At 36.5% G+C, this 13,712-nt stretch overlaps 1 protein-coding gene across 3 annotated transcripts in view; it reads right to left on the reverse strand.

The window, feature by feature from the left end:
• Positions 1-930: 930 nt before the first annotated feature.
• USP24 (ubiquitin specific peptidase 24) overlaps positions 931-13,712 on the reverse strand; it is an 85,791-nt gene continuing 73,009 nt past the window's right edge. For 2 of the 3 annotated variants that reach the window (XM_070745941.1, XM_070745940.1), the window contains exons 55-67: positions 13,573-13,669; positions 13,122-13,238; positions 12,274-12,366; positions 10,871-10,973; positions 10,594-10,715; positions 10,230-10,343; positions 9,602-9,667; positions 8,616-8,682; positions 6,951-7,029; positions 6,049-6,124; positions 5,742-5,828; positions 4,477-4,587; positions 931-2,649 (exon numbers count right to left, since the gene is read on the reverse strand). In XM_070745941.1, coding sequence (XP_070602042.1) covers positions 2,587-2,649; positions 4,477-4,587; positions 5,742-5,828; positions 6,049-6,124; positions 6,951-7,029; positions 8,616-8,682; positions 9,602-9,667; positions 10,230-10,343; positions 10,594-10,715; positions 10,871-10,973; positions 12,274-12,366; positions 13,122-13,238; positions 13,573-13,669 — 1,195 coding nt within the window. In that variant the 3' untranslated portion in view covers positions 931-2,586. Of the gene's footprint in view, positions 2,650-3,700; positions 3,777-4,476; positions 4,588-5,741; positions 5,829-6,048; positions 6,125-6,950; positions 7,030-8,615; positions 8,683-9,601; positions 9,668-10,229; positions 10,344-10,593; positions 10,716-10,870; positions 10,974-12,273; positions 12,367-13,121; positions 13,239-13,572; positions 13,670-13,712 lie in introns of all 3 variants that reach the window. The other variant, XM_070745942.1, reaches the window with a different exon arrangement.

The following is a 13,712-nucleotide window of genomic DNA, read 5'->3' on the forward strand; positions in this document are numbered from 1 at the left end:
TAGGGAAATAATTTTCTCATAATTCCATTTTTGAATGGTGATTATGGATTCTCAAATTCCCTAATATCCAATTCTAATTGAACAGGAGCTAAGTAAATGAACCAGCCAAACAACAGGGTCCCCCCCCCCCCCTATTTTAATGAATGGAGATGAGTGTTTACTGGCCGGATACCTGACACCTAAGTAGTTTGCAGCAGATATTTTCTCTGCCTCAATAAAGGAAAATCTGTCGCAACCGAGGATCAAACTCACAGACTCCTGATTGTGAGGTGAGAGCTCCACCTCTAGGCCACCACACTGCTCTGTCTTTTAACTTAATAATCAGGTATCTTTCTTTTTTTTGGCAAGAGGGATAACCTTTATTCCATTGACCAGGTTTTTCCCCCCTCTGGGAAACTGCCTCTCCCTTCCATTTTTCACTGCCTTGGGGACTAATTAAACACAATTGTACACAATGAGACCATGCAACAGAATTGTAATTGCCCCAAACCTAGAGAGCATTATGTATAAAATGCATTTTTTATCCAGAAGGACTAGCAGTGAAAAAGATCACAACATGAAACGTGTGACAATTTGCATGGCAAATTAGTTGGGGTTTTTTTTTTTTAAGTCTTCAGCCAGTTGAAGTGGTAGTAGGTGGAAGCCAAAGAACTGACCAAATATTAAATTTTAAACCACAGCCATTAACTCTCTACAAGATGGGAGTGAAGCAGAAAACAGTTTGCCGTGGTTTTAGAAAGTATAGTGGTGAAAGAGATCATCCTGTGATTCTGAAAAAAAAAAATCCTGTTTCAACTTGGAGGAGACCCTCTTTTCCATAGAAAACAATGCAAATTAAAATGATTTTGGACTGATGCTTTCCTCTTCTGATTAGGTCTCTTAACTTACTTTCATTTAAATTAAACGGAAGATAGGGTGACACAGTCAGGATGGGATAGGAACAATATTTATTCTAAATTTTAAAACATTGTATTAAAATGTTTGAAGGCTTATAATAAAATATTTTGAGTTCTGCCAGCTTCCCTTGAAAGTGCTGCCTTCAGAGAAGACATTCAGTTGAAGCCCCATTCTTAACAGTATTTCTCTGACTCACCCGTACGGCAGAGAATTTCAACTCGAACATGTGCGGCTGTTTCCAGCAACAGTGAAATGACCTGTTGTATTCACAACTAGTGCTCAACAGTGAAGTAATTTATGTGCCAGTTGTAACAGTGATAAAAGAAGAATAAGGGAAAAAAAGAGGCACTTTTTGGCTGCTTGTGCCTTTGACTTGGCAAATTGTTCAGGCACTGAGCATTTCCCCCAAGTTTATGTGCATGGTATATTTTATATAAATTAAGGCAAAAATCTTTGAACAAAAGGAAAAGAAAAAGCAAATGAAGAAAAAGCTGGGGAAAAAACTGGGGTTCAACATTGGTGTGGGAAAAAGTGTTGAGAGTAGTTTAAGAGATTATTTAACTGCATTCCCTATGGTGAACAAAAGCATACTTGTGTTAAGTTCAATTTGTTTCCAGTTATGAAAGAATTACACTTGTTGTATTTCAAGTGCTCCTAGATAAGCAAAACAGCTTGCAATCCGTTGCCTGTGTTATTTTTTTTTAAATTGAAATGTCTCTACTCAATCATATAAAGCCAATTTCTACTTTTAAAATTTAGAAGTATAAGCAAATGATTGCAGATCACATTATGAACACAATGGTTTATTCAATATGTCTCCAAGTAGTAGAAGGATGATTTAAGGAGGCAAACAGCAATAAAATTCTGTCTTAAAGTGCTTTTTTTTGTTAAACTTACTCATCATTTTCTAAAAAGTTCTACTGATGCCATAATTGTATTCTTGGAATAAACAAAGCTCTTTTATTGCTCTTACCCATTAAGCACACAGCATCAGGAAAAAAGGTTACCGATTCCAGACTAACTTGTACCAAAACCATTCCATAAGGAATAATCATCCTTACATAAAAGGGCTCTCTTAAAAATAACCCTTTATGTAAAGCACTATACAAATTACCTAGAGACATATTAAATACAAAAGTCCTTGTGTAAATTTATTCTTAACTAATATTTTACAATGCCAAGTGTAAATCACACATTTTTACATAATTTTGAATATTCCTATTCAATATTAAAAAAAAAAGATTAAAAATTTGCCATTTATATGTAAAGGCAATCTGATTTTTTCTTCTGTATAAAAACCCAAGTCTTTTTTTGTCTTTTTTTCTTTTGTTTTGCAGCATCACATAAAAGCAAAAGTTTTACATTCACTCATTAAATGTTCACATAAAAGTTTCAATTACTTGACAACTGTTCTTAAATGGGTGGAATCTTGACGGGGTTTTGTTTTGTTTTACTAAACTAGCATCTGTAAGAACCAGAGCAGATGCTGGAGACTTTCATAGCCTAATGCTGGAACTTCTCAACTGAAGAATACTTTTAACTCATTACAAAGTACCTATTGATCTTTTGAAAGCATTTACTTCAGATTCCTCTAAAAGTGAAAACAAAAGGATTCCAGGCATATCACGGAAAGTGCTGCGTATTCTCTACTTCAGAGGAGCTTTTCCCCTTCGCCTTGGCAGCCATCAATTAAGTATCCACATCTTCAAGGTCACTTTTAGGTTCCCCAATCATCATGGGAGATACTGAGCCCTTTTAAAAAACACAAAAGAATTAGAAAGGTTATGCTGTTGTTTAAACTGAACGAAGTTATTGCTGGAAGATATCATAAATGATGCCCTGGGCATCATTTAGCAACTGCTTTTTGGAAACTGGAAATTAACCCTATATTTTTTCACGGAAGGAACAGATGGACTGAATGTGAAATATAGATAGTCCTCAGTTAATAACTGCCCTGTTTAGCAATTGTTTCAACCTTATAATAGTGCAATGGTGTGGTCATGGGATAACAATTAGGGTGCCTGGCCAGATGCATTTGCAGTGGTCAGAGTGTTCTTTAGTCATGTAATCACCATTTGAGACTTTCACAGCCATCTTCAGATGGACAAAGTTCATGTAGAAACTGGCAAGAAATCATTAAGCCTCATCATGTGCTTAACAAGGATGGATGATATGCTTAATGATCAAAGCAGAACTGATATTGTTAATTGGGATGATCACATGAAATTTCACTGAAAGATCTTGACACACAGCAGTAGGGTTGACAGTTCCAATTGCAGTTCTTAAATAAGGACTACCTGTATTAGACTAGGATAACACACTATGATTAGGAGCACTAAAGTGGAAGTATGTATGGAATTTGCTATATTAAAAAGCAACGTCCCTCAACATATGGCACTTAAAACAAATTCATGGAAGACAAAGCTATCAATGGCTCCATATCATGATGGTGTTAGAACACATCTAGAATCAGAGATAATTCTCTTTTAATATGGCTGGTGGTGAAAATGCAGAATGCAGATGTACACAGATTTTCCTGTTACTGAATCTATATTGTCATACGCTGTTTAATAAACTAATGAAGTTGCTATTGACAGAGATTTTATTTGAATATTTTAAGGTTTGAATTGTTAATTTAAACTAAAGAAATACTTTCAAAACTGACTACATCAAAGGTTAGTTTAGAAATAGATGCAACATAAATTAGATCAGCACTACCATGAACTATCAGAGGACAGATGGAATATAAATACAGTGCAATGTAATAATATAATCTTGCTATGACTATATTGTGACATTTTACCTGCTACATAATGTTTGAATATTGCCCATGTTCACCATTTCCTTTAGCGCTGGCCTGCCACTGAAGGCAATAGGGCCTTAAAAACAAAGCACATCACGTAAGCTATTATTAGGACTATGTGAAGCTTCAGATGAATGAATTAATTCAAAGAGTTTGATTTTAATCATCCCTTCAAAGGGAATTTTAGCATTAATTGAAGGTTTTACATTGACTCGAGATCCTTGGAACGGCTTAAGAGAAATTTCAGAATCGTTAAATGTTCTGATTGACATCTTGTATTCTATTAGTATCTATTTAGTTCATCTATTAGGGAAACTGAAATTTGCTTTGTTTCTTCTTTTTGTTCTTGCAATGTCCTCGTTTTCCTAAATTCATGGGGTTTCTTCCTATTATTCAAGTTTGCATCTGATGTACTTATGGTTCTTTAGGTTTTTAATCTTTCCATTTCTCCTGATCATTATTTTTGTTTCTGGCCAGCGACTGTTGTATTGGTTGAGGTGACTTTTTTTATGGAGTGAGTAGATCTATAGAAGTATGCTTAGAATTAATGAATGATGTATATATTCAAACTCTTTCTTTGTATTATAGTTATATTATGGATGCGTTAAGTGATCACATACACACTTATCACATAATAAATAATTCCTACAACAGGCTAATTTTTAAAAGTTGGAGTAAGATATTTCTCATGTCTTCTTCTCTACGAGTTCTTTGCTAAACGTTTGACAGGCTGCTTGATTTTGTCAATGTGTCATGGACAAAACCATCCTACGTACCTGTTGTAGATGTCTGCCTCCATTCTCATTGGCTGGACTGGTCTCAGATCCATTACTGCTTCCCGATTGATCTTTTTCATTTAGCAAGGCTGTGGCATATGCGAGTGTGTCCTAAAGGAAGAGTGTGAGAGTTAAAAGGTAAGGTAAGTGTACTTAGATGGGGGGGGGGGATGCATAGTAGTTGGAAATGAATTCAAATAACATACCCATCTTTCCTTTCAATCAAAAAAATCAACAGAAATATTCCACTTATATTCCCACATAGTAGCCTTAATATCTGTTTATCACTGTACATGCTGAATCAATTGTTTAGAGTATATGCTTCAAAAGCAAAAATAAAGAGAAAGCCTAGTACCTTTTCCCTCTCATCTCAAAAACAGAAGTGGATGCTTTAATGGTTCTCATTAAAGATGTAGCTGCTTTAAAATACTCTAAACTTTAAAACTAAAGCCGTTTGAAACAGCTTCTCCAAATTATTTTCTACGTATGCACAATGTCCCAAATACAGTAGTACCTCTACCTAAGAACGCCTCTACTTAAGAACTTTACTAGATAAGAACCGGGTGTTCAAGATTTTTTTGCCTCTTCTTAAGAACCATTTTCTACTTAAGAACCCGAGCCCAGAAAAATTTCCCAGAAAATTTGAGGGTGGCACAAAGACCCGGCCAGTTTCCTACCATTCCCCCTTTAATCTCAGCCATCTTGGGCTTTTCTGGGCTGCAGAGGAGCCTTTTGGTGGTGCTCCCCCTCTCGGTCGCCTGGGTTTCTCTCTCTGGTGCAGTGAATGGGAGGCAGCCTTGCGCCGGGTGTATGGGAGGTGGGTGCTCCTCCTCGCCGCCTTAGTCCCTCTTTTTTTTTTTAAGCCTTAAAGTTTTGAATTTTTTTATTCCCCTCACCTCACCTTCTTCCTTCAGCAGCGACTGTCCTCCTTCTCTTCTTCCTCCTCCTCCTCCCACCCAAATTCCGAGCTCTTATTTCTTTCCTAATGGGTTTGCACGCATTATTTGCTTTTACACTGATTCCTATGGGAAAAATTGCTTCTACTTACAAACTTTTCTACTTAAGAATCTGGTCACAGAATGAATTAAGTTCTTAAGTAGAGGTACCACTGTATACTGTAATTAGTATGCTAAATTCTATAAAGAACAAGAAAGCTTTTACATAGCAAAATCCTTTTGTTTCATCTGGATAGTTTTAAAAAAGCAACAGCCACTTTTAAAATAAAAGGAACAAAAATGCAATAAATTGAAACCAGTTTTACTGACCTGTGCAGAAATAGTGCGCTGAAAGGTTTTGGCAGTTGAGGTTTCATTGGATATATTACTTTGTGGAGCCCAGTAGTGTTCAGACATCTAGAAAAATGTGAGAACATGAAAGCAACAATGAATGAAAATCACACAGCAAATTGTTACTGGACTGGATTTCAAAAGGAAATCAGTTCCAAGTACAAAAATTTCCTGCTCCTTCTTCCTTACCATTGACCCATTAAAGAAACTTCGGAACCACAGTGAATAGGAGTTACTGATTTACATTATACCTATGTATATTTATTTTTGTAATAATAAATATTACCTTTATTTGAAGCCATTGAACAGCCCAACTCCAATGATGAGAATTCTCCTTAAAGTAATCTTTAGCGGCAGGGCATCTTTGAGAAAGAGAAATCATGAAAATTATGAATCTGAGATATTAAAAGATTAATGTTCCCTCTTCTCTTTAAATTATTTCAGTTTACAAGGGGTTCACTTTCTGGTCATAATAATTATTGACATTGACTGTGTAGCCAATACAAAGCAGGGAGGATAAAATATTTCAAAAGTATAGCAGTAGTTCACATAAACACATGGCTATGTACAATCCTATTTTTTTTAGTAAAGATGTTCCCTCTGTGAGCCTATTTTTGTTGAGATTTACAGCGTTTCTTCATGCTGTTTTTTTATCACCCCAAGGCATTCAAATGAGAATATTTTTCCACCAATTCTTTTTAATGGTTTGTTAATATTGTCTCTTTCATCAATATTTCTATATGTTGGTTAGTCAATAGCTGTTACTCTGGCAATACTAATAGAAACATAGAAGACTGACGGCAGAAAAAGACCTCATGGTCCATCTAGTCTGCCCTTATACTATTTCCTGTATTTTATCTTACAATGGATATATGTTTATCCCAGGCATGTTTAAATTCAGTTACTGTGGATTTACCAACCACGTCTGCTGGAAGTTTGTTCCAAGGATCTACTACTAATATTTTCTCACGTTGCTTTTGATCTTTCCACTGCCTAGATTACAGAGGAATGGGAGTGAAGTACTAGTCCCAAGTTCCCATTCTGTCCTATGGCCAGGACTTTCCAACCTTTGAATCTGCCTTAGAGTTTGATACAAAAGATATTTAAAATGTCATGCACATCCTAGTATATGAAGAGCGTATAACCTGGCATGAATAGCACCATTCTTCACTTTTACTACCTACTTACTTTTGAGCCAGTGTGACTAAGAATTTGACACACTGATAGCAACGGCTACTGTCCACGTGGTTACTGTGATGCATCAGAGCTGTTAAGAGAGGGTATGAAAACAACAATAATTTATAAAAGTAATCACTATCTTGTGCACACAGATTATAAACACAGTCTCAATGCTAATGTGTCAAGCACAGTTTAAAGCTTTTTTACACCTTCAGTTTTACTTCAACTTATCTTTGCATGTTCACAGTTAAACTCCATGTCATGGTGCATTAACTGCTGCAGATCATGGATTTTACATTTAAATATCATCCCAAACCAAACTGCTTTTTAATCAGCTTGAATTTAGACTATGGCTCATTATCTTTTACTCTCAAAGGAACTCTTTTTACAGATTGATAAACAGCAAAATAAGCTTTAGCAAGCTAGTTGCAGATATTTTAAATCTACAACGCAGGCTGAATGTATCATCTTTTATTTCTCCGATATCATCTACTTAAATTGCAGTACAGTGGTACCTCAAGATATGAACCCCTTGTCTTACGAACAACTCGTGATACGAACCCGGGGTTCAGAAAAATTTTGCCTCTTCTTACGAACTTTTTTCGAGTTACGAACCGGCGTTCGGGGACTGCTGGGAAGCCGCGCGGCTGTTTTAAAAGGTGACAGCCGGGCAGCGGGGCTTCCCAGAAGCCTCCCAAATGCCGGTTCGTAACTCGAACAAAGTTCGTAAGAAGAGGCAAAAATTTTCTGAACCCCGGGTTCGGTTCGGGAGGTTGCTGGGAAGCCCCCCAGCCCGGCTGTCATCTTTTAAAACAGCTGTGTGGCTTCCCAGCTGTCTCCCGAAGCCGAACGCGGAAGTTCGGCTTTGGAGTTCGGCTTCAGGAGACAGCTGGAAAGCCGCGCGGCTGTTTTAAAAGGTCGCAGCCGGCCTGGGGGGCTTCCCAGCACCCCCCGAACCCCGAACCCGGGGGGGTGCTGGGAAGCCCCCCAGGCCGGCTGTCACCTTTTAAAACAGCCGCGCGGCTTCCCAGCAGTTGCCGAAAGCCGTTTTTCTGCGGGGGTTTTTTGGGTTGCACAGATTAATTGACTTTACATTGTTTCCTATGGGAAACAATGTTTCGTCTTACGAACCTTTCGTCTTACGAACCTCCTCCTTGCACCAATTAAGTTCGTATCATGAGGTATTACTGTATTCAAAACACCCAAAAATACTGCATATGAATCAAGTTGCTATCATGAGAGAAATAGCTCTTAAAGAGTTTATTTACTTTATGCATAATTCATATGTATATGGCTGCCCATCTCCCAGAACATTCTTGAATTATAATTTTTTTCTGAATACCTTCAAAAAAATTCTTTTATGCATATAGTTTCTTGCAAACCTTTTCTTCATTTCAGAGTGATTTCCCAAAATAATTGAACATTAGGAGTCTGGTGCACTTTTTCCAACTAACAGATGTTATTAAAATTTTATAAAAGAATTAGAAAAGCTGCTGCTAATCCCCTGATTTTTACCCATCTCAAAGAATGACATGGCTTTCCTCTTACAATGTCTACAACCAAAAGCACCCACATAAATAAAGTCTCGTAGTATTTAAAAATACTGTTATCATTTTGGGATTCATTGCATGTTTCTCCGAAACTCAGTTACTTATTCTATGCAGCCGTACTAACCCAGCAATCCATTGTCAGTCTCAAATGCAAATTTGACCCGCTCTATTTGTAAAGGATCTTCAATAATCTGTGAAACAACAGAGAAGGTTAGGCTAAACTTTGCTGAATCTAAATCCAACATTTTAAGTCTACTTAAACAAAACGCATGATCAAATAAAAAAGTTTATCACTTTTAATCAGTTATAATGAGGCTTGTGGCATACAGCTTCTTCTTCTTAAATAGAAACTTTTTGGCTTAAGCAGAATGCTATGTCAAGCCAGATAATAAAAAATAGGCAAAATTTTAACATCATTCACAGCTATATATGTAGCAAAGTGTATAGCATTTACAAATTAGCTACTAATATGTATGTATGTATGTATGTATGTATGTATCATATACTATATGTGCATGCATATATATATATATATATATATGTAGATTGTTCTGAGTTCGGGTTTTGCCCTGTGTAATGTTTTGCATGTCTATGCGACGTTTCGGTAAAATCACATTTACCATCATCAGGCTGGAGTTCCAATCTCTGTGTTTTTGCAAATGAATATTAGCAACTGACATTCCTTCTTAGCATGTAGTGTGGGGGTGGAGATTTGCTTTGAATGTAGCAAATAGATTGGGTGACTATGTGATTTTACCGAAACGTCGCATAGACATGCAAAACATTACACAGGGCAAAACCCGAACTCAGAACAATCTACATACATATACCCGTGAAAATTTACGAAAACAAATATATATATATATATATATATATATATATATATATATATATATATATATACACATACACATACATACATACATACATACATACATACATACATACATATAATAAATTTTGGGATTGGGGGTATTTTTATGTATATTTTAAAGTGCTGAGAATAAAGTCAAAGGCTTTAGTACTAAGTTCAATAGCATACCCATTCAGTACCATTTCCAAGAACAGAGACAAGCTGAGGGAGATTTTACTTTTTATCTTATTACTTACTAATAGCTCATGTAAGAGATGGAAAATATTCTTAAGCTCATGAGGTGGAGCTGCCTCCAGTTGATTCTGAAAGTCAAAAATATAAATTCAGGCAAGCAGAAGGTATACAGATAAACTATTTATTTGTATTTTAGAAACATTCATTGTAAAAGATTGTACAGTGTAAAAGGTCCATAAATATTTTTGTTAGAAAATACTTAGAAATTAATGCTGTACTTTCCAATAAGACTTTGCAACCAATTTTGACAAATTTTTTAAAGTGGTAGAATTTTTCTTGAAAAATGTTTGTGTGGGATACTAAAGAACAGATAGCAAGAATGGTTTATATAAAAATGGAAATTTTGAGAAATATATTTTTTTCAAATATACAAGCTATGGATATATACTGTATACTGGTGAAATATAAGGGGAATAAGAATAAGAAATCATAGACATTTTGTAACTCCCTAAAGTAATAGCATTGAAAACTAAAGTGTGTATCAGTCCTTAAGATTCAGAAGGAACCAGCGGTTGCCAAGAGATGAAAAAATGGAAATCAAAATTTCTATAGCAGAGTGAATATTCTAAAATCAGTTGGGTATTAGTTACAGAACAATTCATGTCTTGAAAATGTATTACGAAAATTTACCTTGATGAAATGCAACATGGTAATGGAAAAGTGCTCATTGCAAAAGCAGCAGTAGACTACCATCTCGATAAGGACTGAGAGTGATCCAGTTAGCTCCCTTAAAGCGTGCATCATCTTGGAGAGGAGAGAAGAGCAGAGGATTATCATTCTTATTTTAAAAAGAAGACTGTATAACTTGGTATGCATTTCATTACACACTTATTTAGTATATCTTCACTACTTGGATTGTACAGTAGTATCGTAGTTCCGGTAACATCATTTCTAAAACAGTGTTGTGAGACTGGATTCTAGGCCAACTTTATTAAAGTCTTTGTTCTGTATTATATTTAACTCATCATAAAACAGATGTAAAATAGCCGCTTACCTCCATTAAATAAGGCTTCCCCTCAGATAGGAATATCAAAGCTTCTACTTCTTCATGAAGGGCCAAACGTGGCCCTGAAGTAGTAATGCTGAGAGGTGAATGCAGGGCAAATAAGCCAGGAGCTGTAAAAGAAGTACAAATATAAAACTACACTTGGTCCTGAAGAACACCTGATAATAAATAATAATTTAAAAATGATCAGGGGTGGCAAACATACTGCAGCTATAACACAGAGTGATCTAGCCAGGGTAATCGAGGAAAAACTAGGAAGACTTACCCACATTCCTCTGTGAGGAGACATCTGAATTCAAGACAAGCAATGCCACAGTATTATGGAGGAAGCCAAATTCCCGGGCTTGTGCGGAACTCCATCTGCGATTCTGTTTTGTTAAGTATATAACAAACATCGTGTTAAGCATTCATAGTTCATTTAATGTATCTTTTCATGCATAAAGCATGAAGATTGATTCAGCCAGGCTGAATGGCAACAGTATGCTTTTCAGAGTGATTTGATGATTTGGTGCCATAGCCAAAATAAATAGATGTTGTCTATTCAAGAAGAGTATAAGCTACATCATCGTGAATTTCCTAGTAGCTCCGACAGAACGGGCAGGCTGGAGGCTTTCCAGCACAGGGAGATCTAAGCTATGTATTCCTTTAAACTGTCAACACCTGATTGAAAATCTCATTCATGGGCCTACAGGATACTCCAAGAAGTAAAAACTTGATTGATTGGATTTGTATGCCGCCCCTCTCCATAGACTCGGGGAGCTAACAACAATGATAAAAACAGCATGTAACAATCCAATCCAATAGTAAAATAACTAAAAAAAACCTTATTATAAAAACCAAACATACATACAGACATACCATGCGTAAATTGTAAAGGTCTAGGGGGAAAGAATATCTCAGTTCCCCCATGCCTGACGGCAGAGGTGGGTTTTAAGAAGTTTACGAAAGGCTAGGAGGGTGGGGGCAATTCTAATCTCTGGGGGGAGTTGGTTCCAAAGGGCCGGGGTCGCCACAGAGAAGGCTCTTCCCCTGGGTCCCGCCAAACGACATTGTTTAGTTGACGGGACCCGGAGAAGGCTCACTCTGTGGGACCTAACTGGTCACTGGGATTCGTGCAGCCGAAGGTGATCCCTGAGATAATCTGGTCCAGTGCCATGAAGGGCTTTATAGGTCATAACCCACACTTTGAATTGTGACTGGAAACTGATCGGCAACCAATGCAGACTGCGGAGTGTTGGTGTAACATGGGCATATTTGGGGAAGCCCATGACTGCTCTAGCAGCTGCATTCTGCAAAATCTGAAGTTTCCGAACACTTTTCAAAGGTAGCCCCATGTAGAGAGCATTGCAGTAGTCGAGCCTCGAGGTGAAATTTATCCAACAGTTCCAGTTTCAGGTCATTTTGGCCAAACAGCTCTCATACTTTCCTACTTGGGGGATACTTCCAAATGAAGAGAAGCTGTAATTGCAGGAGACATTGCCTGTTCTTGGGGAAAAACAATACGATTGCATTTCTTGCAGTCTTCAAAAGCACTAGTGACTGTGGCCAAGTCTGCAGAGTGAATGGGACTTCTTAAAGTCCCAACAATTAGCTTTACTGCTAAGCTTCTGAACTAGACTAAAGCACATACTCGTCTCAAAGACTGAAGTGTTATCCCTACGCTCATACCTGGTTATTCTGCCGGGTGGGACCAAGAAGGAAATTGATCATATGACTCAAGGCACTATGCCTGAGGAGGAGGTCACAGGCTCTTATACCCTGCTGTAGAAGACAGGAAAAATATACGGTTATGTTCTAGAAAACATGGAGAAACCTGTAAAAAGAGGTTAAATATTTTAAATATTTAATTATAATTGATCAAGATCTTAAAACTTATTTGATTACATTCATCTACAGTATATTGATCCACAGTCTTTAAATGGTCCTTTGACACCAAACTACCTGGGCATTTTTACTTTGCTTTTTTTCCTTTAGGTTTTTTTCCTATTAGCTCAATATTAAGATGTGATTGATCTCCAAAACTATAACATAAAAATTAAGAGATAATTACAGTATAATACTTAATAACTAAAATCTACTTATTATACTGTTCTGTGAACTAATGTGCAAAGAATTGCAAAGGGTGGCATTTGAAGCAGCATCAACAAATTTCTCTGAGAATGGGTTCCAGCACAAGTCTAAAAGCTTGTAAGACTAAACCTGTTGACCAACCCAGATTGGAGCTTGCAACAGTATCTTGGAACATGTATATTCGCCTTCCTTTGTGATAATCCACTTTTTCCAGAGCAGTCTGGTACTTTTTCAAAAACCTTCCCTCGGGAAACTTTGAACTTCAGTTTACTTTTCTTATGGAATAGCAAGTAGAAGCTACCACTTTGCATGCTATAGAGGTCTTCCACCTGGCAAAGGACAGAGTTTTCCCCCCTATGTGATAATGGAAACCTTTTGCAATATAGCTTCATTCTTTTATCTAATTACAACAATCTGAAAAGTAGAATAGGGGTTTTTTTGTTTACCTTTTGTACAAAGTTGTTGAACAACAAGAAGTACTGGGCACAATTTTTACAGTTCTCAGGGACATCTTTGTCCAATAGACTCAGCAACACTTCTATTAGCTGATGCAAGCATTTTAGCTGTCAAAAAAGTAGAAGGACCTTATTTGAAATTATCAATTTAATAATTTAAGCTTACAATTAATATACAATATTACAGATGAAAGCAAAAATATATTTTTCCAAAGATTGCAATAAAGTTGACACTTTCTTAAAGTCTTAAAAGTCAGACAGACTTGAAACAAGCTTTTAAAAGAATCTTAGCAGATGTTTTCATTAAAAACGTCTACTGAGTTTAAACATTAGATTCCTAACAATTAAATTCATATGCATTCTTGTTAACTAATTAACAAATTATAGAAATTACTAATATGTAATGAATAAAAGAGCAGTGTGGGTTTTTTAAATTACTGACCTTTTCTTGATGAAACAAGGCACTGTCTAATGTTTTTTCAAGAATTGTGGCTACAGCAACTCTTACTTCTCTTACACTGCATTCCAGCAAAAATGTTCTGAAAAATACCCCATCATTGAGAAGTGAAGCCAAACTGAATT

The sequence above is a fragment of the Erythrolamprus reginae genome, chromosome 3 (genome assembly GCF_031021105.1).
Source record: "Erythrolamprus reginae isolate rEryReg1 chromosome 3, rEryReg1.hap1, whole genome shotgun sequence".
In the NCBI taxonomy this organism is placed as follows: Eukaryota; Metazoa; Chordata; class Lepidosauria; order Squamata; family Dipsadidae; genus Erythrolamprus; species Erythrolamprus reginae.